This window comes from Tamandua tetradactyla, chromosome 19 (assembly GCF_023851605.1).
Source record: "Tamandua tetradactyla isolate mTamTet1 chromosome 19, mTamTet1.pri, whole genome shotgun sequence".
Taxonomy (NCBI): domain Eukaryota; kingdom Metazoa; phylum Chordata; class Mammalia; order Pilosa; family Myrmecophagidae; genus Tamandua; species Tamandua tetradactyla.
In genome coordinates this window covers 23,821,650-23,847,662 of record NC_135345.1, presented here as the reverse complement: position 1 = coordinate 23,847,662, position 26,013 = coordinate 23,821,650, and the positions used below count along the sequence as shown (strand labels likewise).

The 26,013-nt window shown below is 37.9% G+C and overlaps 1 protein-coding gene across 2 annotated transcripts in view; it reads left to right on the top strand.

The window, feature by feature from the left end:
* The window catches only part of PPARGC1A (PPARG coactivator 1 alpha), a 328,446-nt gene that overhangs the window by 188,794 nt on the left and 113,639 nt on the right, over positions 1–26,013 (top strand). Inside the window, exon 1 of one of the 2 annotated variants that reach the window (XM_077136512.1) lies at positions 20,289–20,413. The exons of the other annotated variant lie outside the window; for it this stretch is intronic. Coding sequence (XP_076992627.1) covers positions 20,396–20,413 — 18 coding nt within the window. The 5' untranslated portion in view covers positions 20,289–20,395. Of the gene's footprint in view, positions 1–20,288; positions 20,414–26,013 lie in introns of those variants that run through there. 2 annotated transcript variants of the gene reach the window in all.

Genomic DNA, 26,013 nt, shown 5'->3' with positions numbered 1-26,013 from the left:
AATGTGCTGCCTACCTATTTTTCTTTCCTGTCTCAGGAAGTCATGTTAAAATTTTACTTCAGTACAATTGGAACCTTTTTGGAATCTATTTCTAAACATATGCAGATCAGGTTACATTTTCTTTCTTCCTTCTTATTCTGACAGCTCTTTGATGGTCCTGCTTTTCTAGAAGTCATTTCATCCTTTGTGTGTGTGTGTGTGTGAAAAGTATTTGTTACCACACATTTTCCTCACTGAATTGTGAGTTCCCTTAGAGGTGTGCCCATATGTTACTTGTGTCTCTACCACCAGCATCCACTCTTTGCACAGTAATCTTTCTCATTGATTAGGAGCTCATTTGTTGAATGAATGAATACGTGGCTAAATAAATGAGTAACAGAGCAAGTGAAGAAGTTATGAAAGGAATGTACTTTGGGATAGAGTTATTTTCAAGTGGGTGACTCAGGTATACGTCTATTTCCTCAGTTGCTTTTTTTTTTTTTAATTGCTGACCTGGACATGATTTAAAACTCTCACCATAATTCCACGCCTTAGTCTGCCCATGTATCCATGGTTTTCAATAAAACTCCTCCAACTCTTGGAACCATGGTGAGACTCAGTTGTTAAGAGGTAAGGAATCTTGATATCCTTTTGCCAAAAGCAATTTTAAAAAAAATCAGTATACGGGAGGCTCCATTATATGCAGAAAAAAAATATATTGGGGTTATACAGCATCAGAGGAGTTAAAGACAGCCCACAAAATGAAAAATAAAAGCTCATGGGGAAAAGTCAAGAGCTAGAAAACACAATAGTTAGCTGATAAAATGTCTGCTTCAGTTTCAGGCAACCTCCTTGAACCCTGCCCCATTGCAGTGGCCCTAGTTGAAGTGGCACAGAGGTGTCAGTGATAAATCACCCTGCCGTGAAACAGCACAAACTTTAGTAAATTACAAGTGGAAGCCAGAGTGGGTACAATAAAATGGTGTAGCTTGGGCCAGCCAGCAGGTCTCCAGTGGGGCTGAATATTTAGCCCTCCTTAGCCACGGGATGCCTTGTGTTCATTCACAGATGGAAAATGAGTTGGGTGTTTTTCATTGAAGTATTCCATTATAACTGTCAGGAATAAAAAAATAAAAGCAAACACACAGAAAGCTAAAATGCTAACAGAAGCAAGCCTCTACCCCAGAACCAGAGTGTATACAGCCGTGCCGTGGACTCCCGAAGTCCATGCTTTTCCTCTTTTTATTTTCAACACTAAAAACCAAAGGCAAATGAACTAACTGAACTAATAAAACTAATCCCTTTAAAACAGGATGGTAGAGTTAAAAAGAAAAAAAAAAAAAAAGAAACTTAGCCATTGTGTGGACATGACTCCTCCGCTGCAGTTACTGAAGGAAAGAAAGGAGGGGCGCCTCCTCAATAGCTATAGAAATTCAGACCACACATGGATGTGTACCTGCATATTTTGGCAAGAAAGTCGGGTTGTCTTAGAGATGTGATGGGATGCTGAGGACTACCATTCCAAAGATGAGCAATATACTTTGCCCCAGCTGGAGACAATTTCTCTCTGAGTGTCAAACGCCCAGTCCATTAGGTGCCTGTTTCTAGCATTTCTAACATTTTTCCCTTGTACTGAAGGCTCTCTGGTGTTTGGGTATCGTTTCCCCTACTAGGCTGCAGGTTTTTTAAGGGCAAAATCCATATCTGATTACTTGGGTATCCATGCCTGCTCTACCCAGCTTCAAACATGGTAGGGACGTTAGATGCACATTGTAGATATTCAATAAATATTTATGGAGTGAATGAATGATATCATTCCCTGTTGGTAGCTAGTGAGCAAGGCTTTAATGTGAAAAATGTGCTCCCTCACATTACTAGCATGGTACTATCCTTTTGGGGCCATTGGAAGCTTTCTACTTAGGTGAATGTCAGATTTTCTTTTAAACCACAGACTTGTTATTATTATTATTATTTCCTTCCAGGATTGAGCTGCCTTTTGAAAGCAGAGTCCAAATAGCTTCCCCCCTCCCCCCCACCCCCAGCTAATCTGCAAAATATGCACTGGTAAAACCACATTTTCAGTAGGCTCAACACCCTTAACAGTGAATTCCAGAAGAGCCCCACACAAAGTATGCTTATCTTATTAACCCCTCCGCTCCCACCTGCCTGAGCTCGATGGGATCTGAGTGTTTTTCAGATATTTCTGCTGTCACCAGTGAAATCTCGAACGAAATGGTGTTTGGTGTGCCCGGGCCTTACGTGAGGGGCCACTGGGCACCCTGGGGTCATCTGTGTAGCACTATTGCTAATGGAAGGGCAGCCCAATGAAATGCCACACCTGGCTCGTGCTAATAACCGGGACTCCTGGAGAAGCGTAGTTTTAAATTACAAGGTGTTTCACCCATGTGGGTTTTCTCTTCGTGGAGCCTTTCTGGGGAGTCAGAGAAACCCTTTTCATTCAGTTCCTCACGCTGCCCTCTCGCCTCCCCCCTCCACTGCCCCTCCCAAACACACACACACACACACACACACACACACACACACACACACACGCTTGGTTATCTGAGGACAAGAGTTTGGTTGTTTACCGTTTTCCCAGAGTACAAAGTCTTAAAGAGTTTAATTGTGAATGTAATCTGAAGAATCAAAGTCAGCCCCATTCCTCAGAAGAACAGGGCGAGTGTGGGAGAAAGGAATTGTTCACTTTGTGCAGGGCTCAAAGTGGTGTGGCCCACTCCTTTCCCTTTGAGATGGGTGGCTGGAGGGGGTGGGGGTGGGGGTAAGGACTCATTTGTCTTCTTTGTAGAAGAACCCCTTCCCCTGGGTTATACCCTTCTGGGTCCTTGCTGTTTACTTGGTGTTGGACAAGCCTAGGCCGGGTCTTGTGGCTGGTGTATTCTCAGCAGAGATTGCATTTTGGCTGGGACAGGCTCCTTTTTGCTGGAACTGGTTTGAAGAATAAGCAGAAATTTTTTTGCTTTTTCCCAATTGGAATGTGAGTCTGGCCTGGCTCTGGTTGTTTCAATAGCATGGCTAACAGGAAGAAGGACTCTGGAAGCTGAGTGATGACACTGGGACATGTAGAAGACCAGGGGAAGCAATTCCAGCAGATTCTTTCCCAGTTTTCCCTTTTCTGAGGCTAGAGGAGGGTTGCAATTGGACATAACAGAGAGGAAAGTGGATGTGGAAAGACGAAGAGACGAGAGGATTAACTTGAGTGTTCTTCATAGACAAATTTAGGGTTTCAGGGAAAATGGAACTGGGGTTTGTCTAATGACTACTTTACAAAAAAGGATTATGCTGTTTTTACCTGAATCAAATTACCCAGAGGCAGAAGGCATTTGCTTTTTCCTTGAATGCATTGCCAAACCGCTTGCCACATTGTGTTATCTGCAGTTTAGTTGTTTGGCAAATGGAAATCTTGACCACGATATTAAAAAAGTGCCGTTGTTAAAAAAATGTGCCATTATAAGGACTAATACAGATATTAATCTTGGTTTGATTTTTGTCCTTTTAAACTTTAGATGGATCAAGCCAGAGTAGCCAGAGGCTCCTTTCCAGGTAAAAGACCCAATAGATCATTGAATTCATCACCTGCCAAAGTAGAAAGAGGGCGACCCATGGTGGAAGCCTCTCTGCATTTGATCTTAGCCCACACCATTATGTTTACGATACTCCTTTGAATATTTTGTTTTATCTTTTTAAATCAATAGATAGTTTTTGACAGATTGTGATGGGATTACTTTATGCATCCTACTCTTCTAGCTGAGTTAAAAATGACAGTCTCTAAAATGATTTCATTTACATTTGATCCTATGTGGACTTCTAGAGTCAAACAGAGCAAGTCAGACCTTTTGTATCTGTGCTATTTTCTTAGCCTCTCCTCCAGCACTGATGATTCTTGCTTCCCCATTTGCCTTGCCTTGTTGAATATATTGGCTTCTGTTATGTCATCTTAGCAGAGTCTTTTATTAGTAAGAGCCTTTCAGTGCTGACTTGATTCTTCCAACCAGACTCAGGTTTTAGGAACTTTTTCTTTATCCTGCATTTACTCTCTGTGTGGTATTCTAAGCTACTCTATCAGTCCATGAAAAGGGAGGGGGGTCATTTTGTCAATAACAGTAATATATCTAGTGCTCCTGGCTAATTAATGTAAGGACCGTCACGTAAATCCTACTTTCTATTAGAAAGAGGGTGGACTTTTTTTAAAGGCTGAAGCAAGAGGAGAGAGTCACCATTCATTTATTGAGAACTTGGAATAGAGAGGGAGGAAAAGCTGAGCTCCTGTCCGGGGGATTCACAATTCACTTCTTTTTCCTAGAAAGAACTCTTGTTTTATTACATAAAAAAAGAGGTATTTCCACCTGCAAAAGACCTCCTTGAAGCACAATACCCTCTAAGAAGTGCAGACTTGTTCAATGGCAGGTTAATTTGGGCCTTAGAGATTTCCTATTGCCACCTCTCATTTAAAAAATGGGGAAACTGAGGCCAAAAATAGGGTACATGAACTTGTCCAAAGTTTCCCAGCTAGTAAGTACATGTACCCAAGTTTTCTGGCTTTTAGAACATTCCTTTACCATATAGTCATACAAAAAGTATTTGCTATATGTAGCAGTGTGCCTGGTGCTGTAGAGGCTAAAAGAATGAGAATATACAGTTACCACAATCAAGGAGTGTTCTAGTTTGCTAGCTGCCAGAATGCAACATACCAGAAACAGAATGGCTTTTGAAAAGGGGAATTTAATAAGTTGCTAGTTTACAGTTCTAAGGCCGAGAAAATGTCCCAGTTAAAACGAATCTATGGAAATGTCCAATCAAAGGCATCCAGGGAAAGACACCTTGGTTCAAGAAGGCCAATGAAGTTCAGGGTTTCTCTCTCAAGTGAGAAGGCACATGGCAAACACAGTCAGGGTTTCTCTCTCAGCTGAAAGGGCTCATGGCAAGCACAGCGTCATCTGCTAGCTTTCTCTCCTGGCTTCCGGTTTCAGGAAGCTCCCCGGGAGGCATTTTCCTTCTTCATCTCCAAAGGTCACTGGCTCGTGGAATCTCTGCTTTGTGGTGCTGCAGCATTCTCTGCTGTCTCTGAATCTCTTCCATTCTCTAAAATATTTCCTCTTTTATAGGACTCAAGAAACTTATCAAGACCCACCCAAATGGGTGGAGACATGTCGTCACCTAATCCAGTTTAACAACCTCTCCTGATTAAATCACATCTCCAGGGAGATGATCTGATTACAGTTTCAAACATACAGTATTGAATAGGGATTATTCTGCCTTTATGAAATGGGATTTAGATTAAAACGTGGCTTTTCTAGGGGACATACATCCTTTCAAACCAGCACAAGGAGTTTTATGATTTTTTTCAAAAATAAAACATTCCAAATGAAGCAACCTGAGAAAGGTGAGGCTTGATATGTAATCAGGTGCTAGATGACACCGTATAGAGAAAGATAACAATATTAACACTGTTGGATCACGTTTTATAAAATAGATGTGTCCTAAAACAAGTTACAAAGGACCTGTAGAATAAGAGCTATGTAGAGAGACCAATACAGTAGAGGACAGAGAGGCAAGTCAGCATTAGTTGTATGGGAATGGTGAATGTGCAGCACACAGATCACTTGTCCCTTTCTGTATTCATAGCAGACATCACCTGTCGATTTCAGAAGAACTCAGGCAAGCTGACTTTTTTTTTTTTTTTTTTTTTTTTTTTTTTAGAGAGAGGGAGGAAGGGAAGGAAAGACAGAGAGAAGGAAGGAAGGATGGAAGGAAGGAAGAAAGGGAAACATCTTTAAACATTTTCTTGTTTTATTGTATTTTGTTTGTTTGCTTGTTTTTTACATGGGCTGGGGCCGGGAATCGAACCGAGGTCCTCCGGCATGGCAGGCAAGCACTTTGCCCGCTGAGCCACCGCGGCCCGCCCGACTTTTTTTTTTTTTTTAACAACAAGCTCCAAGTAGTCATTATAAAATAGTTGGAAGAGGCAGGAGGTAATGAAATCTATTTTGCCTCCCCCTATATGGATAAAAAGATATTCCTATAGAGTGATGGGTTCACATTTTAATATTGGGAGATAAAAGTATGAATGACCTATCTTTGTCATGATGAATAATATTTGTCATAATGACTCATTGTTAAGAGACATGAAGTGTTTATATATAACCTGTTTTGAATTTAAATGATTTTTATCATGTTGGGCTCCCTCTCCCCCATACATACACAAATCTAGCACTAACTGAAATGCCTGTTATATGCAGTAAATATTTGTTGAGTGAATGGAACTCACAGAGGAGTTAATTGTAGCCTTGAAGAGGTTAAAGGGCAGAATTTTATAAGCTGAGACCATCCAACGCATGCTGGGGCCTGAGCCAGGGAGTAGTACATTCATAACATATCTCAATGCACAAACCACCTTCTTCTGTAATATTGGTATCAGCAGGGCCCTCTGTTTCCTACCATGCACATTTGCTCTAAGTCACAGCATTAATTAATAGAGGAAATTTATTGTAAAAAAAAAGGGGTTGCAATTCTAATTCACTTATAAAATGGCAGATTTTATAATAAATATATAAATAATATGGCAGGTTTTATTTTCAGAGAATTCGGTAGTACCTTTATTTTTTAATTTTCTGGTCCTATTTCCAAGTCTTGCTTTTTATTAAAGAAGTTGTAGGTTTGCAGAAAAATCATGCAGATAATGCGGTGTCCTCATATCTCCTCACTCACGCATTATTTTCCTATAATAATGCTTCACATTGGTGTGATAACTTTGTTGCAATTGGTGAAGGAATATTATAATAATTGTACTATTAATTATTGGCCATAGTTCACATTAGGATTCACTGTTTGTGTTATACTAACCGATGCTTCTTAAACATTCTTATTCTAGTAACATATATACAATTTACAATTTTACCCTTGAGCCACATCCAAACATATAATCGGTGGTGTTGAAATGCTGTGCTACCATTCCCACCGTCTATTTTCAAAACTTTTACATCACTCCAGACAGAGACTTTGTTCCTTCTTTCAATGGCTCGCCCACAAGTGGACATTTAAGTACCTACTGTGACGTGGCATTTTGTTAGACAAAGATGGGCATACAGAAAGGGAGAACGCATGATTCTTAACTTCAGAGGAGTTCAGAATATATGAGGGACAATGGCGGAAATGAATTACAGCTGCTGCATTTGCCACTCACAGCATGTTTGCCTGACATGGACAGCTACTCTGTAAGTACTCATCGATATTACTTTTACATCCTCAACAGGAAGGATAGCAAATAGACTTTATCTCTTCTGCCTGTTTCCAATTGATTCATAATGGCTACTTGGAGATCACTGTTGAAAATGATTCTGAGGCTGTGGGTAGATTCCAGGGGAAAGGGTGGTAAGCAGCGAGTAATGTCCATCTATGAGCCAAGGGGAATGAGTGACATGTGCTAGAAAAAAGTACACAATCTTTATACTGAGAAATAAGCCCTCGGGAATATTCCCCAGTGCATTCTTCTAGCTCTGATTCTATAGTTCATAAGTTTTTTGTCTTCAAACATGCGATCCTTAAATGTCATGCTTTTTGAATGATGGTGTGGATACTATTAGAGTGGAAGATTATATCCAGAGAGTTGAAGAAATAATAAAGGAAGACCTTTGGAGAATTGAATGATGATGTCTAGATGCTTATTTTTTTAAAATAATGTTGATGGTAACTAACATTTGTCTATTACTTTGCATTTTACAAAGCACTTTCACAAATTGGAAACAACCTAACTGTCCATGAATGGAATATTGGCTAAATAAATCAAGGCACTTTCATACAATGGAATACTAGTTAGCTATTAAATGGAATGATGTAGCTCTTTATTTGCTTATATGAGATAACACCCATGATAAGTCTTTAAAGAGCAAGATTCAGGGGGTTGTATTGAATGAGTCTAACTCTGTTAAAATTTTTTTTTTTTAACAAATGCAGATAGATTTGTAAGTGAATATAATATAGAAAGAAATCTGGTAATTTATAAAGAAATATTAATAGTAGTTGACACTTTGTGCTGAGATATAGGGGGTTTCTATTTTCTCCTTGATATCTTTTTGCATTTTCTGAAAAATTTATGATGAACATATAAATATTGCTTTCATGAACATGAAAAACACTAAAATAATCCATTAAAAACCTTAAGCACTTTAGCACAGTAAGATCACTTGGTCCTTACAATTATCCCAGGGGTTGGCTTTTATTAGTGTTTTACAAATGAGGGGCATGAATGCAAATGAATTGCCAATGCTTAGTTTTACTATTCAGGCCATGTTTTGATCAGTTTGCATGTATTAGTTCAATCCTAACCACAATTCTTTTCGATAGGTATATCGTATCTTATCCACATTTTATGTATGAAGAAACTGAGGCACAAGGAAGCTAATTAAGTTGTTGAAGGACACCCAACTTTATAAACTCTGGGATTTTAAATCAAGTTGCTTGGCTCCATTGTCCTGTGTTCCATGATTTTGCCAGGTTTCTGGATGGAGGGCCCACAGTGAGAAGAGGCAGCTTTGGTAGCTGAAGTCAGGCCTCCTGGCTCCAAAATCTGATTCCTTTCATTATCCATTTGCCTACACTTTCTTTTTTATGCTGTCTTGTATTGCCAAGCCATTATCTCCCCACCCTAACAGAGCCTGGTTCAATTTATTTAGGGTAACTTACGATAAATTTGTCTCATATTGGTATCAGGTATAAAGTCTCAGATTGGTAATCAGAGTTTGGTATCAGGAATAAAGTCTCTTATGACCAATGTTCATTAATTCATATGCATATGAGTATTTGTTGAGCATCTACCATATGCCATATGCTATTATAGAAAGCATATCTCATTATTTCTTGAGATGAAAAAAGTAAGCAAAAACCTAATTCCTGTCCTCATGAGCTTCCTATTCTAGTGAGAGAAGACAAACAATAAGCAAAATACGTAGAATTTAGAAAAATAATCAATGCTATGTAGAGAAAGTACTAACAGTCAGACTCAAACAGTAGGGGTGGGACTATAATTGAGTCATTGAGGTCAGGGGATTCCTGTTTCCTTTTGTTGCACATTTAATATTTATTTAACCCAACACATTTTGATTATTGTCCACGCTGCCAGGAAACTCAGAGCTAAATTCAGAATTCAATAATGAAAAATGTAGTTCATTCCAGGTATATGCTAGGATTTACTTTCTTGATCCTTTTAATGTGATTTGTCCTGGTTTTTATTTTTATTGTCGTCTTTCATGTATCTGACTTTGTATTTAACTTAAAATTCCATTTCTAGAAATATATAAGATACAAATCTTAAATATCAAAAAAAAAGAAAGAATGAAGTTAATGAAAAGTACCAAAGAAACTGAATATACACAACTCATTTTCCTTTAGCCCAAAGGACTCTCTCTTCCTCAAATATACTGTTTACCTGAATTTACTCTTGAATAATCTGCTCTCTGATTTGACTGGTGACTCTTATTTTTTTTCTTTTTTGCTTTCTCCTTTAAACTATCTCTTTTTCCTAATTTCCACTTCTAGATTTGTGTTTCCCCAATAGAATTGACCCTTTCTCTTTGAGATACAAAAACTTTACTGTTTATTTGCTGCAGTTTTTCTGAGAAACTAAGAAATTTCCTAAGACCGTGGTGATATTTAGTAGGAACCATGAATATTGATGGATATTATAGTTTTCTCAAGTAATTAAAACCACAGTTATTTATAAGGCATCATTTAGAAATTGTTGCAATACAGTTGCTATTAATTGATTACAAATGCATGCTATCTATCAATAATACAAGATATTTATATCGACGTGTTCTGTGCTGCGCTCACACTTTTAGCCTCCGTGTCTTGAGAACATGCTTTACGCTTGCATTAGAGTCTGGTAGGTAGTTGAAAACACTGATTTTGACCGATATGCCACATTGCTGTGCTAGGTTCAGGCCATGTTGATCTGCTATTAACATGGCACCTGGTCCTTAGTCACTAAAAAGGGTGAGTTTTGTTTTTAAATATACTTGTGAGGCTATCTGTCACATATTAACCGTATTTCTCTTTGGCTATTTCACTTGTATAAGGGTGGGCCAAAACACTCAACACATTTCTGTTGGTTTTGTTCAAAATCATATTCTCAAGCTTTGGGGGATGTTTTGGAGGCGTCAGAGTTATGACAGAGCTTTTGCAAGGCTGCGAGAATTATACAGTTCAAAATTGTAGTTGTTTGGGATATGATATGCCTGTTTCCTCCACTAGAGTTATGTGTTAATCAAATGGCATGACCCTGGTACCTAACAGTGTACCTTTTGGTTGGTAGGTGGTCAATAAGGGTTTGAGGAGTGAATATATGAATTTATGTATGATTGTCTTATAACAAAGATATGAAAAATACATGCCAGGTTCTCTAGTGGTGTAAAAAGAATCAGTAAATAAATGTGAAGGGCTTGAAATGATTTTGGGAACATAGCAAGCACTCAATAAAATCTAGCCATTATTCAAATTATCTATTATGATTATCGTTATTATTAAACCATCTAAGTAGTCCCAGGGTCCATCCAGTGCAGTGCTTGGGACAGAGTTTGCTTTAGTTAAAATGTATTAAAGAAATGGATTCATATATGAGTAAATAAATTCCCCCCCATAAGAGGTTAAGAGTCCATTCTCTGTGCTTCCCCAGCACATCCTCATATCTTCATTCTGGTTTATAGTAGTAATATAATTTTAATTGCTTATTCATTTGCTCATGTACTAGGCTAAGAGTGATGCAAAGGCAATACATGTGCCATTTTCATCTTTACAGTCCTAAGGCTAGCCCAGCTTGTAGCACATGGTAGGTACTCAGTATTTGTATGTTTGATGAATGGATGGGCACAGAGAAGGATGGACAAGCACAGGCCCCCCTCATGGCACTTTATTAGCTCATATGTAAAATGCTTTGAGTTGATAAGTAATAGATAAAAATTTTATTACCTGCTTCCATATAACTATAAGATTTCTCCCTCCCTCCTTTCCTCCCTCCCTTCCTTTCTTTGATAAATGTCTATGTAACAATTTAGTCAACATTTGAGGACCTAAGAATATAAATGTAAACAAAACAACAATGTCCTTGTCATCATGGAACTCGTATTCAGAACATCTTCTTCAAAGCCTCATTTTATTTGAGTTTCTTCTCTTCTGAGAACCCTAAATTAGCTTTCGAAATCTCATTAAAAACTACAATCCTGGGCTTTTAGGGCTAATATGTAGATTCATCTACTACACACAAAGGACCTTTATTCTATATGTTCATTTATTACACTGGGGTGGGGTTGGGAACAAAGAGTGACTTTAAGAGTTAAAGTTCTTGAAGTGCCCAGAGAACAGCTGGCACATAGCTAGCATTCAGTAGGATGTAAGGCATTTTATTATCTCTCATGATCCTTATGGAATCCTCATAAGACCCTCTGAAGTAGGTACTGAAAGCCCTACTTTGCAGATAGGGAAACTAAGGCACAGAGAGCCTCAGTCTAAGCAGCTCTGAGTTGGAATCAGGGTCAGGAGTCAGGGGTCTGAGGCTGAACTCTGGGGCCTACTTCTCCTACCTGGGAAACCTAGCCAAGATCCTGCTTTTGAAAATGCCATTTCCTCACCTGGAATTCTCTTTCTCCCTTCCTCTCTCTTTTTTCCTTTCCCCAGAAATTTTTCTACTTAAATTTTTTTCCCCTCATAATTAGTTTTTCTTTTTGAACTGATCCTAATGACTCCTTTGTGGTTCAGCCTTTCCATTTTGCAATTACTCAGTATGTAATTGGATACATTTATGGGCATGCATTTCCTGAAGAGATCCCAGGATCACATTTCTTTAAAAAAACAAGCACCTTCTAAAAGCTACTGGCTTTTTAAAAGTACCGATTTCTTGACAGAACATATATTCATTTATAATGTCTAAATAGTCCATGGCAGACACTGCCAAATTTTGTCATTTGGAAGGCTATTGATTACTTATGGCTTAACTTGTGTTTCTTGGTTACATTCATGGTAACTTATCAAAATATACTAGCAGTTGACAGCTGATACTGTCACACTGGTGGTCCATTAAGAAGATCATCAGGTAACTATTAGAAGCTAATGGTGTAAACCTGCAGTCTCTAATTGTGTAGCAAGTCTGTCATTTCAGTATCTCAGATCATATCACACACCATTTTCCAAAAACTTTGCACCCTGCGAACTTGATTTAGAATAATTTTAATACAGGTCTCTGCCCCCACAAGATCGTAAACTCCTTAGAGGGATAGATTGTATCTTATCTATATTTGTGAATAGGATTGGTGGAAAATATTATTTTCTTGGCAATCCAAGATGTCAAAGGCAATTATTCCTACTGTGTATTCCCAGTGCCGTGCTGGGTACACATAGAATGATATCAGAGTAGAAGGAAAGGGTAGCGAGAGTCTGCTCCGACAACGCCTATGTCTCCTTCCATTCTCTACTCTAGGCAACCTGGGTTTTTCTGTTTGTGGTTCCTTTACTCTGTCCCATAGACTCCTCTGTCACTCCAGACCTCACTGTTAGAACCATTTCATACTTTCCCTTCTCTGTTAGACTGTGGGACCTGTGGGGCCAAGAGCCAGATCTTGTTCAATGCCTAGTTTTAGTGTTACACACAATTTTGAACAATAAAGATGTAAAACGTTGGAAGCTGTTAAGGGGAATTTAATGGAAGAGTTCAGGCCATGCATTCAGGTTGAAAAGATTCAAATCCCAACTTTACCATTTATTAGAAGGTGATTTGGCAAAATTGTTTAATCTTTCTATGCTTCACTTTATCCACCTGAACAAAACTGTTGGTAGTATTAATGCCCATATCAGAAGATAACGTGGAGAACACATAGAAAAGTGATTGATACATGGTGGACACCATAATGTACATTACAAAAAAACCAAACTCTTCTTGATTTTATATCTCTGGTCTTCTAGTGACTTCATGGCATTCTGTAGTCTAAAAGACCAATTTTTCAATAAGACTGAGTAAGTAGCTGTATCCCATCACCTAATTGAGAGCAAAATCTCAATATTCACTGTGTTTCATGTTTTTCTTAGCAGCTAATGCTGGACCTTGCATGAAATATGATTTGTCACCTCAACTTGCATTCATCTTATAGCTCTCTTAGTATTGAGGGGAACTAACATTTACCAAATATCTACCAAGTGCCTAGCTAGGTATTTGGTCACTATGTACTCCATAAAGACACTGTGATCATCTCCCTTTTACAGATAAAGAAATTGAGGCCCAAGGAAATTAAGTATCTTGGCTCATTCCAAAGAGTTAGGAAGTATCAGAGCCAAGTTTTGTGCCTGTTTGTCTTATTTCAAAGAATGTTTCCTCTCCTACATTATTCTTCCTCCCTCTGCTTGTCAACTTCCTGCATCACTGAAAAGCACCACTTTCTCCTGCAAAAAAAGTCAGAGCAATCTATGTACTCCTTTCCAGTGATGTACATTTTCTTGCAGCTAGTTGCTCGGGATCTCAGAATTTTATTATTAGAGGGCCCATGAATGGATGAACAAGATCCTGGTAAATTATGTCTCTGCTTTCCTGTATTTATATGTTGGCACCAATGGAGAATTACCCAATACACTAAATACAAAACAATACCCAATACAATATTACACTAAATTAGCATTTAGGACGCTTAGCAAAACAGGATACCAAATAAGGGCACCCAAATTTTCCTTCGAAACACAATTATATCTGATGTTCCAAAATAATCATTGACACAGCTAACGTGAGAAAGATTAGAATTTTACCAAGCTTTTTATACCTATAGAGTCTAGTAATGAGTATAGTTTTTTAATTTTTAATTTCTTATGGGACAGAACCTCCTAAAAGTCCTCACTGGGTCTAGTTGGTACTCATTCTAGGATGTTTATACAGTTAATTGGATCTTAACTGATCCTTGCTCCTTTTCCCTCAATACACTTGCTATTGTTATATTCACACATGGGTATTTTGGTTGATTGTGTGTCTGGTCTTCCACCCATTTTCAGACAGCATGTGCTTTCAGGACAGAAATGCAAACAATATATAATTTTAGCCTGTGGTAGGATACTGGAAAATCATGTGAAACATAGACAATTCTTATTTACTGATGGACTCAACAGCTGGCTTTTTCTCCTTTGATCTTCTGGTCTATACATTTGTAGATACATATATTCTCACACATGTGGCTGCATGGAGAGAGATTTTGGGGGCATGTCTTTATCTTTGTCATGGACTTACGGAGGTAAAGTTATTATTTTACCATAAATGAGCCTTTTAACAGGAATTTTTAATTTTAATTTTTTAGGTTCAAACTTATTTACTTTTACAAGAAAGGGAAAGAATGAACAGTTTGTATTTTCTAGGCAGAGTTCATGTAAGGGAGACGGAAGTCCATTCTGTACCCTTTGACAGGTCTAAAGTTACTGTTTGAGACTATAAGACTATAAATAACAACTGTGGACATGAATTGAAGAGATAGGACTCTTCACTTTTCCAGACAGTATGGTGTTCTTTTTTTATCTCACACTATTCTGCATTCCTCCATCAAATGGTAGTCATTAAACATAATATTTATAAAAATAGTATATAAATTCTAGAAATATATTTCTTCTTTTCTCTGTCACCAGTTGTTTCACTATTTTGAGGTCCGGGTCTTTATCGAGTAGTTTTTTTAGTGATGCAGCTATACAACACTGCATGTGAACAAACTAACTTTCAGGTCCCACTCCCTCCACTTTTTTCCTGAATGAGAAATTATTGCATTTATCCTATTTTTGAGTTTTTAAAACTTTGATTTTTCAATTAGTCCTTCATATTTTTGTCTTGAAATTTAGAAATATTGGTATTTTCTGTCACTAGTCCTTTTAAAGAAAGTTACATTTGATGGCAATTTGTGCTGTATTTTTCCTTATCTATTTGTCCAAACTTGTAATGACTAAGCATTGACAGTGAATTCAACCATCATTTTTTAATTTTAATTTTTATATTTTATTGTGAAATATATATACAAAAAAAGCAATAAATTTCAAAGTACATTGATAAGAAGTAGTTATAGAACAGATTTCAGAGTTTAAGATGGGTGACTTTTCACAATTTTAGTCTTTTCCTTCTTACTGCTCCAAGATACTGGAGACTAAAAGAAATATCAATATAATGATTCAGCCATTCTCATTTGTTAAATCCTATCTTCTTTGTTATAACTCCTCCTTCTCTTTTGATCTTTCTCCAAATCCTTAGGAATATTTGGATAATGCCCATTTTAACATTTTCATGTTGGAAAGGGCTGTTGATAGTATGGGATAAAGGGATGGAACCAGTTGATGTTCTGAAGAGGCTGGCCCCTTTGGATTTCAGGATTTATCTGGCCTAGGAAACCATCTGGAGGTTGTAGGTTTCTGGAAAGTAATCATAGTGTGTGAAACTTTTGTAGAATCTCAGATAGAGCTCTAGGTGTTTTTTAGGGTTGGCAGAAATGGTTTTGGCAAACCATGGTAAATAACAATATCTAGCTGCAGCTTGCATAAGAGTAACCTCCAGAATAGCCTCTTGACACTATTTGAACTCTCTTAAGCCACTGATACCTTATTTTGTTACATTTCTTTTCCACCATTTGGTCAGGCAGGCATTGCTGATCCTGCTTTGCTGGGGCCAGGCTCATCTGTAGGATTTATATCCCATCTTGGGCAAGGAGACTTTCACCCCTGGATGTCATGTCCCACATAGAGAGGGAGGCAGTGATTTTACTTGCAGAGTTAGGCTTAGAGAGGGAGAGGAGACATCTGAGCAACAAAAGAGGCCCTCTGGAAGGAACTCTTGGACATAACTATAGATAGGCTTAGTTTCTCCACCTCATAAATAAGCTTCACAAGGGCAAGCCTCAAGATGGAGGGCTTAGCCTATTGACTTAAGAGTCCCTAATGTTTAAGATAGTCTCAGGGTTTCCCTGGTGGTGAAGTTTAATATTTCTGTATTTTTCTTCTACTTCCTCAAGAGACTTTGCCAATACTTTCTAATTATCTGCTCAACATGCTCTTGGGTGTATTCTGGCATTACATTAAGCTATACAGATTTATAAGCTTCATTCCCATTCCCAGCCCATGTGTTTGGACTGTTTTTTTTTTTTTTTTTTGTTGTTGTTGTTTTAAATGGACAGTGTTTGGGCTGTTTAAATGACCTATCCATATAGGTTGAGTTAGATTATGTGCTACAGAAAGTTTAGGTTTTGGGCAAAATAAACCTCTCTTTCTTTTGTCTCATTGGATAGTGAAGTTCTAAAATACAAACAATGTCCTGCTTACACCTGTCTTCTGATTTACCTTAGTCCCAACCTGATCAGTTTCATTCTTATATTTAATTGAAGCCTGATCTCTTCTTCAATTTCTTTAACAGTTGTTGTATGCAGCAGTGCTGACTTTCAGAGCTGCAGAGCTCCAACTCTGCATCTTAGGTGTCACACAGGCACCCAAAGTTCCAAGGAAATACCATGTTATTCTTATATGGCACAGCCTCTCAAAAATTTATAAATAATAACTACAGCTCTGGACTAAATGTGACTGCTATAAAAGCTTATAATTTAGGCCCCAATTTCTTATAATTATTTTCTAAAAGAGACCGTACAATATTTGTTATTTTGTTACTGGCTTATTTTGCATTCATTCACTCCTCAAACATCACTTTTGGACTTCAAAGTTTTCAAGATTTTTCTTTCACATTAATGTTTGATCTTTAAAAAATGTCTCTCTTATACACATTCAATTTGGGGGGCTCATTTTATGTTCCAGAGAGACTTGTCATTCTTTCCCTGCTCTCCATGTAGGCAGGGCACCCACACAAAGAGAAACATGAGGCACTCTTTCCCATACATGTTTGTGCATTGATAAATCTCATTGTCCACTCCGTGGTATAATAGGTACAGAAATATGAAGGCATATATTTCATTTTTAAGTGCTGGGGGACCAGAGAAAGGATGTAGGAAACTTGACCAAAGGAGATGAACATTTGTCTAGCGCTCGCTGCAGGCTAAGCACTGGAAGTCTTCTTATCTGCATCCCCTCAGTTAATCCTGTCACATCCTCATGATAAACCTATGAAATTGATCTGATCCCCATTTTCTAGATGGAAAAATTGAGACTCAACATTAAACAGCTCAATCCCCGGTTTTGGAGTACGGTGTAGTGAAGAGGTCCTCACACATGTGTTTGTGATTCTGGTACTGCTTGCTGACTTCAGGCCCTTCACAGCTGATGTACTCTGCATCCATTCCAGTGCTGATTTGCTTTGAGGCATTTGTTTCTAGTGGTGTAATTTGCATACCTAGAAAAGAATAGCGAATGTGAATTTGGCTTAATGCACGTTTAGAAAGTGTTTCTTTTCTTCTTCTTTTTTTTAATCACCGCCTTTGGGTCAGACCTTAAAATGTTACATCAAAGCATGCAACTTTCATTGCTAATCAGTTATAATCAGTGTCATTTTGATTTTTTTCAGGTGTGGGCACAGTGGTTCGAGTGGGGCTTTCAGAATTAGTATCAACATGCTTACTTTCCCAAGTGGCGAAAGGCCACCACGTTGGCCTTGGCTCTTCCAGGTGTGAGAAGGTATGAGGGCGTGAGAAGAGGCAGCCTACACTGGCTTTAGGTTCTGCACCATTTACTTTAGAACCTACTCCATCCAATAATGGAGCCCAGTCTGCCAGGTGACCAGGTATTTTGGACCTTACTCATAATCAAGGCCAAAGACTCATTGTTCTCATTTTTTAAAATTATTTTTATTATTTTTTTTTTGGAAATACTTTCAATGGAGTCTGTTTTGTTTTTATTTTCTAAATTGGAAGAGATTCAGCAAGCCCATATTTTCGCCCCCTCTCTGAAGGCTGGCGCTAGAATGAGTTTTGAATGGCCCTTACCAATCTGACCTTCCCATGTTTAACTGTATTTCCAAGCATAGGCTGCAAAATATATATTGTAGGTTGTTTCTATTACTCATTTTAAGAGGCAAAGATAAAGTCCATTTGCTGAGCTCTGTCCTGGAGTGAGAAAACCACATTGAATACAACTCATGATAGAGACTTGCGTGGAAACAAATTGATGGTATGGAAAAAACCTTTGGAATAAGGTTTGCCATGTGTTCTTAAAATATGTTCTACTCTGGCCTTTATTTGGAGTGGCTGCCTTCAACAGGGGTCTTCATTTAATTTAAAGGAGTTGGCTGGTGTTATAATAAGGGGTCCTTCTCCTCCAGGGGTATTGTTCAATGATCTACTTCAAACACCCTAAGTTAACCTTAGAGGTTGATCTGCAAGAAGAGTGTACCCTTTCATATGAAATAAAGACCCAATTCGTCGACACTTATGGTAAGGTTCTTTTGGACCCGAGTAAGGTGCCATGTGTTGGCTGTGCCCTGTTTCAGTATTATCTTTTCTTAATTCTTCTAGTGGCTTCAGCTAAGTGTGTGTGGTGTTTTCACTTTCCTCCTAAACTGAAGCTGTGGCTCCTTTCTGATTTGTGATGGTCAGGCACAAACAAAAATGCTATTTTTCTGCACAGCTTGGTGGATAAGAACAGAATTTCTGGAGTCAGACAAGACTGAGTTCCAGTCTCTGGTGTCTTATGTATCAGCTTTATGTCTTTAGAAAAGTTACTTAATCTCTCTAAACTTTGGGGTGCTTATCCCTAGAATCAGCATAATAATAGTACTTACTCCAACTCTTAGTGTGAAGATTAAATGAGATAATCCATATAAGGGCTCAGCATTGTTCTTGGCACATAGTAAGTATTCCCTGAATGCTGGATGTTCCCTTTTTTTCCATATTTTTATTCTAACTCAATGATCTATGAACTAGAAACTTTAGCGAAGTAGAGGAAAACCTTTTTTTTTTTTAAGCTGAAGGAGGATAGGGGCAAATGGGGAGAACTTGCTTCATTTCCCACTCTGTAGACTTGTTGATAGCACTGGTATATTACTACAGAAATCTACTACTGAAATTTAAGATGACATTATTGAGTTAAGCATTCACTGGTCACCCCAGGAAAGAAACTTTGTAAGGTGTATGCATACCATAAGTAGTTTTCAAATGAGGGTGTTATTTGGGGGTAGAAAAGGGGTGGCAGGGACTGACTTCCTTGTCTTACAAGGTTTCCTTAATTCTCTGAGAGATTTAGGGCCAAGAGTTGAAGCAGCAATCACGTCCAAGCGATTGCCTTTTTGTAGATCATCCCACAAAGTTGTCAATAGGTTTATAGCCAGAATTTCAAAATGGGAAGCCACTCTCTATCTACTAGGGAGTGTGGCTTTCCAAAATAGATTCTGAAGCAAAAAAGAACTCTGAGTGTTTTTTTGAGAAAGGCTGACCTCCTTTCATGCCACTTACTGTGAATTAAAGCTGTGAGGGAGAACTAGTTTGGGCATGTGGTACAGCACTTAGCACCACCGCTGCCAGGGAACAAGATTTGTGTTTCTAAGGAGATACAACAAAAAGAAGAATGCTTTAAGAGCCAGCGGCTATCAGAGTGTAAAAGTATCTATGCTCAGAAAGGGAAATAGAAGCTGAATTAAGCAATTTTATACACATGTTACTGGTGCCCTTCTGCTAGTAATTCTTAAATTCAAAAGCAAATAATTGTGGCCACAAAGGGCTTAGGACATCTCAGCTGATTTCAGTTCTCAGACTCAAACTGGATATAATTGGTGTGAACCTGCTCTATGCATGTGATTTTAAGACGGTCTGGCTCTTGTCTGTCTTTCTGTTGGGTTGATTCAGTAACAGGGGACAAAAGGCACATGACATATTTCAGCAGAGGCTTGGGCAGGCACCTCACAACCTATTCCCCATAAACGAAAGGAGAAAAAGTCACTTCTTCTAATTGTCGTAGTGAAACCGAGTCCTCTGCCCATGCCTTAAATGCCAGTACCAGCCAATTTGCAAACGTTTAGTCAGTTATTAGCCTGGAGGGATGTCCTGAACGGGTTCACTGGATAAAATCTCATCACGAGACAGAAATCACAGGCAGAGAGCACCGAGGAAAAATTACAGTACTGCTATATTTACTTAATGCCTTGCACTAGGGTTTTATTTTCCACAGTTGGAGAGGGAACCACCTGTCTCAACTGCTGATGTCAAAGAGCTCCCTCGAGACTCAGAGCTGTTGGAAAGCACATGATACTGTACATATTTGCTCTTACGTCCATATCTGGCTGAGATTGGGTTTCAGATTTGTGCCCTATTGTGGAGTTCATTGAGCGTGACTCCAACCTGCCCTCCCACGTCACCATGCCCTTGCGAATTAAAAAGTAGCATGTTTAAGCCTCGGTTGTGAGTGCTCCCTCAACTTTCGATGCAAGTATTTACACAGCAGTAAAATGAATGGCACACATCCTGGATAATCGTCTATGGATTCGGTTTGGAAAGTGAGTACCAGGAGGCAGTATCTCTGCACCTAGGAACCACTTTGCTGTTGGCAATTGGATTATGTTTTGTTTCTAAAGAGCAGTTTGTTTTGTTTAATATATCAGATTTGGAGGGTCTGTGTGTAGATTGTTAAAGAGGCAGGTAAAAAAAAGAAAGATTAGTGTGTGTTTATCTTTAAAAAAAAAACTGATAGAGTGTCAATGTGGAAAAATTGTTGAAATGCCTCGTTTTGAAAGACTGGATTTTATGACCAAGCATTTCAGGAAACCTGTAGCATTAGGGATTTTTATATGTCTGCTTGTTTGTTTTTCTCTAATTTTCAAAGTTGTGTAACCCACTGCTCTAGTTTGTTGTGTCGGGGGGAGGATTAGGCCTTTTAAAAGTAGGTCACAGTGAAATGTGTGGGTCATTCCATTGCACAACTCCGGGGGCACCAAACCTTCCATAGGCAAAAGGATTCACACTGAAACCATCCCATTCGCTGGATCCCAGGACACATGATGCTATCAGCGTTGCTCAAACATTACATAAAAATAGGCTTGTTAGGAGCAATTGCGGAATGCATGCTATTAGTGAAGTTGTTCATTATTTTAATAGTGCCACATATCTGAATTTGAATATCTTTACCAGCTTGCAAATTATGTGGTTATTACACAAAATAGGTCTAAAACAGTCTCTGAGAGTATAAATTACATCTATGGGCCACATCAAATCAATGCCCTATTAGGGATCAGAAGCAGGGTTCTTAATTCCCAAGTTTCCCATGATGCACACCTTCAGTTAAATTAATATTTGAAATGATGTTTGGTATCTCTTCTTCAAATCCTAAAAATAGAGTAAGTAGAATGGGCTCAGACCCCTCAGTTCATCTAATCTTTCCCCCAGTGTAGGATTTTCCTCTGAACCATTAAAAGTGTTATAATATATGATTGATATTAATTAGTTTTCTGTAAAGCACTGCACTCCTTAACATGAACTGAACTAGAAATAAATATATTACCGTGAATTAAGATTTTATTAGTTGCAAAGAAGAATCGGATGGAGGCACCTATGTGAAATCTTAAGTACAGGCGTCAAATTGAATTAATGCCAGCACTGCCTTGAGATTAATTTGAGTATCGGATAAGAAATAGTATACTATAACATAACTATGTTTACTGAGTCATTTTTGGCATCAAAAATTGAAGCTGCATGATAGATGCAACAACAGGCTTTTCTCCCTTAGAGGAGAGAGGCAGGTACATTTTGTAATTAAAGTGAATGTTACCCTCTGAAAAATGCCTCTAGTCTCCAGGAAGAAGTCAGCCTTCCTGAGAATCTTGCATTCCTGTTTAGACTTTACATACTTTGACTCCCTGGCCTTCTTCCACATCCTATTAGAGTATTGTAATATGATCAACTCTGATTTTCACCCTCTTCCTTCTGGAGTACTGGTAAACCTCACTTTTTAAGCCCTATGTTAAATTTGCATCTCATTGTTATGTATATGTTTTGAAAAGGTGTGGATGGTGTTGAAAAAGATTTATGAGGTTGCTATGGGAGTGTTCTAGAGGGGATTCCAGATTTTATAAAGAAGGATGGATTATAAAACATTTCATGCAGAGCTGCGAAAACTGGACATTGTACAGGTCCAAGGATCTTCCTTCACAAGCTATTATGTGAATGATGCCCCCTAGAGTTGTGCAATTGTGGTTCTGCCTTGCTGTCACTTTTTATTCTTCAATGCCCTCATTTGGTAATTCATTAGTTATATTTGCATGTGTCATATCACTTAGCAGACGTAGAAATGCAAAACTTTAGACTAGCATTTTCCAATAGGAATATTCTGCTCACCACACATGTAATTTGGGAAATCTCTTGTAACCACATAAAAAAACAAACAGGTACATTTAATTTTGATATCTTTAGCTCAATATATCCAAAATTTTATGCCAACATATAATCGGCATAATATTATTAATAAGATATTTTACATGTTTTTCTTGTACTAAGTCTTTGAAACCGTATGTATATTTTACATATATAGCAAGTACATCTTGATTTTCATTAGCCACACTTCAAGTGCTCAGTCATTAAATGGGATAGTGGCTATTGCATTTAATAGCTTTATACTTATATACCCATATGTCAGCATTCCCTTGCACAAAATAAATTGCAAGAAAGTTAACTTAAATATTTAAGACAAAAACAACACAGTCTTTATGTCATTTTGTCAATTTAAAAAGTGATTGTATGATTGACCACACATTTGTGAAAAGAGGGCAAATGCTAAAACAATTTAGTTGGTAAGTCACTGGTGTAAAAATTGACTTTATATTGAATTGTTTTGCTCCTGTGGCTTTGTTTTCCACTCTTCCCTGTGTTGGTATTTTAGATATCATCCTTTTAAAATATCATTTGACTATTTGCAGTTCCTCTCTCATTTACAAACTCCTGGTATCTTGTCAGTTTCATGCACCATATGGATGTCTTATTTCTTAAGGGAGAAATTCTTGAAACATAATTTTTGTGGCCAGCCTAACAGAAACAGAAACCATTTTCTGTTTTTGCTGCTTCTGGTCTCTGTGGAGGTACAGCCAGGTGAGGACTAGTATGAAACTGGTTTTACCTTTCTTTAGGCAAGCAGAGAAACCTAACAGGTACCTGGCATGCCTACAACTTATGTGATGACTCTGTGCACACTCATAGAAAGTGAGCCTGATGTAAAACTTCAAAAGGAAAGTCTGCTGTGCTTTGTTTCTAGATTTTTCTTTAGATGAGGAAACCAAGCAAAAAGCTAACTTATACATCTACTTTAATGTTCTTGGTATTAAATTAAGTTTTGAATAATTGTAGGTAAAGTAGTAGGTATCATTATCAAGTACTCATTATATGCTATGCAGTGGGCTCATGTACATTTCCTTGAGTCTGAAAGATAATCTTTACCTTACCAGCCATTATAAAATAGGTCTTTATAATGCCATTGGAGTCTGAGGTTCCATAGCTTGGGTAAATTGCCCACAATCACACAGTTAATTCGTGGCAGATCTGGACTAACTCTAGACCCAGACACTGAAAGAGGGAGACCCCATTGTCAAACCAAGTCAACGACATCGTTGGATTCAGGATTTTGGATCAAGGGTAAAATGCTAAAATTTTAGAGTTGGAAGGCATCTTTATTTCATTCATACCAAAACACACCAAGAGCTCCTAATCCTATTCTATCTTTTGATAGAAGAAAAATAGATCTAGAAAGTTGAAGCAGCTTTGTCCAAGGTCAAACAAAGAACCTGAGACCTAATGTCCCTTGATTCGTGCTCTGCTGCTATTTGTTCATGTGGCTTAATGGCCCCTTTCAGAAGATAAGCTCAACATTTCGATTTTTTAACAGAAGGGTAGCAAACTTTACAACTTTGTAATAAAGAAAGAATTCTTCCTCTTCTCTATATATTGTCAACTTATTGAAGTATAATATGATATTGAAAAGTGCACATATAACTGTTCAGCTCAATGGATTTTCACTAACTAAACATACCCATGTAACCAGCAGTGCTAGCAGGAAAGAAACCATCACTAGCTCACAGAACTGTTTTCCGCCAAGATTCAGCCCCTCTAACACCAAAGACACCCTCTGTTCTGACTTCCAACACCATAAATTAGGTATGTCCGTTTTTGTATTTATATAAATGGAATCATAAGTTATGTACTTTTGTGTACCTGGTTTGTTTTGCTCCACATTGTAATTATGGGATTCTTCCACATTTGGTTGTGTTACAATAGCATGTTCCTTCTCATTATTCTATTTAACTATACTTCTCTTCCCAGTTATCACTTTATTAATAGTCAAAATATGTGTTTGTTTTATTGAAACATGTAATTTAGAGTGTTTCTATATTAACTCAGTCTTTTTTTTTGTTTTTGTTTTTCTCTTCATTTATTTTTTAAAAATATTTTTATTGAGATATCTTCACATACACATACAGTCCAGACATAGTACACAGTGGCTCACAAAATCATCACATAGTTGTATATGCACCACCATTATCATTTTTAGAACATTTGCATCACTCTAGAAAAAGAAATAAAAGGAGAAAAGAAAAAGTTCATACATCCCATAATCCATAACCCTCCCTCTCATTGACCACTAGTTTGGCTATACTTCTGAAGTATCAGAACCCCCAAAACTATAATATTGTAAGTAAAATGAATAAGCTCATGTAGCATTATTTATTATTTAAATTGCTTTTTCCAGAAAATTACTAGCCTTAGTTTCATTTTATTTAGTCTTAAACAGAATAATCAAGCTCAAATATTCCTATACGACTTTAGCAGCTGGTACCCTGTCTGAGCTGGGCATACCTCAGCAGTTGCAATGCAATACACATCCCAGAGAACCATTCTGGTCCCATGTTTTTATACAATACGCAACATTGGGTAATGTAATAGGGAAGACAAAGAGCACACAGGCTGAAAATACCCACAAGAGAGTGCCGGGCTGGAATTCCCACTTTGTAGTTTTGTATGGCTGTGCAAAAGGTTAGGTGCTGCCTATTTTTAGGCACTCTGTGTGGAAATGGATCTACTTAGATGGATGGGAGATAGTTATACCTCGTATGTTGTCAGAGATTTTTTGTTTTCAAAAGAGGTCAGGAATGAATCCATTCTGAGTATCTGGCTAGAAGCAAAATACAACCTGGGTTCTTTAAGGAATAATAGAGGTTTTGGCTTGGGAAACCCCTCTGAACCTCCTTGGGCATGAAAATAAGGCTTTCTTATGTGTGTTTGCTTGTGCTTTTTCTCTGACTGTGGAAAAATGTGACATTAAATATGGCATATGAGTGGATACTGCCAGTGAATGTCCGGCATTGTCTGATAATAGCTGGTGGTTTATCACAGTGTTGTCCTTACCAAAGTTTATCATTTACCTGGTCTTTCTTTGCTGACAGCAATGACTTCATGGATCCCTGTCCAAATTCTGTATTAAGGAATTTAGTGTGCCTGCTGCTATTCATTCAACTTTAAAGAAATACCTTCAAACCAGGTGGTACTAGATGACACGGAAACATAAATCCTCTGCCTCTTTCTAAACAGAGTTCTATGCACAAATAAAACAGCTGAACAGGAAAATTCTATAACCCCCAGGGATGCATCAATTATCTATCCTGTTAAATGGCCTTGGCTTAATACATTTGCTAACAATATCATGATAAATTATTTTAGGCATATGACCATTTTTCCTACTACTAAACCTGCAGCAATAACCCAACTGATGACCCCCCAAATCAGAAACAGGTAAGGTCTCTTTGCACCAAATACAATGAGATTTTTATTTAAGGGGGAGGCTCTTATATTAAGAGACAGGTTGCTTTAAACTCCTTTTCCACAGATGCTGTAGACCTTATTCCTAGTTCCCAAATCCTGAATTTAAGTTCCACCCTATTTTTCTAAATCTTCCTCTTCTAGGTAACACCAATGCTTACCTGTTGTAAAACCAAATCACATTTTAGTATTTTATATTACATCCATACATAGACATAAGTAAATAATAACTAGCATGTTAGCTCTGTATCGTCACACTTACTGTGCATGCAGGGATTTCTTTTTACAAATGACTGTGCTG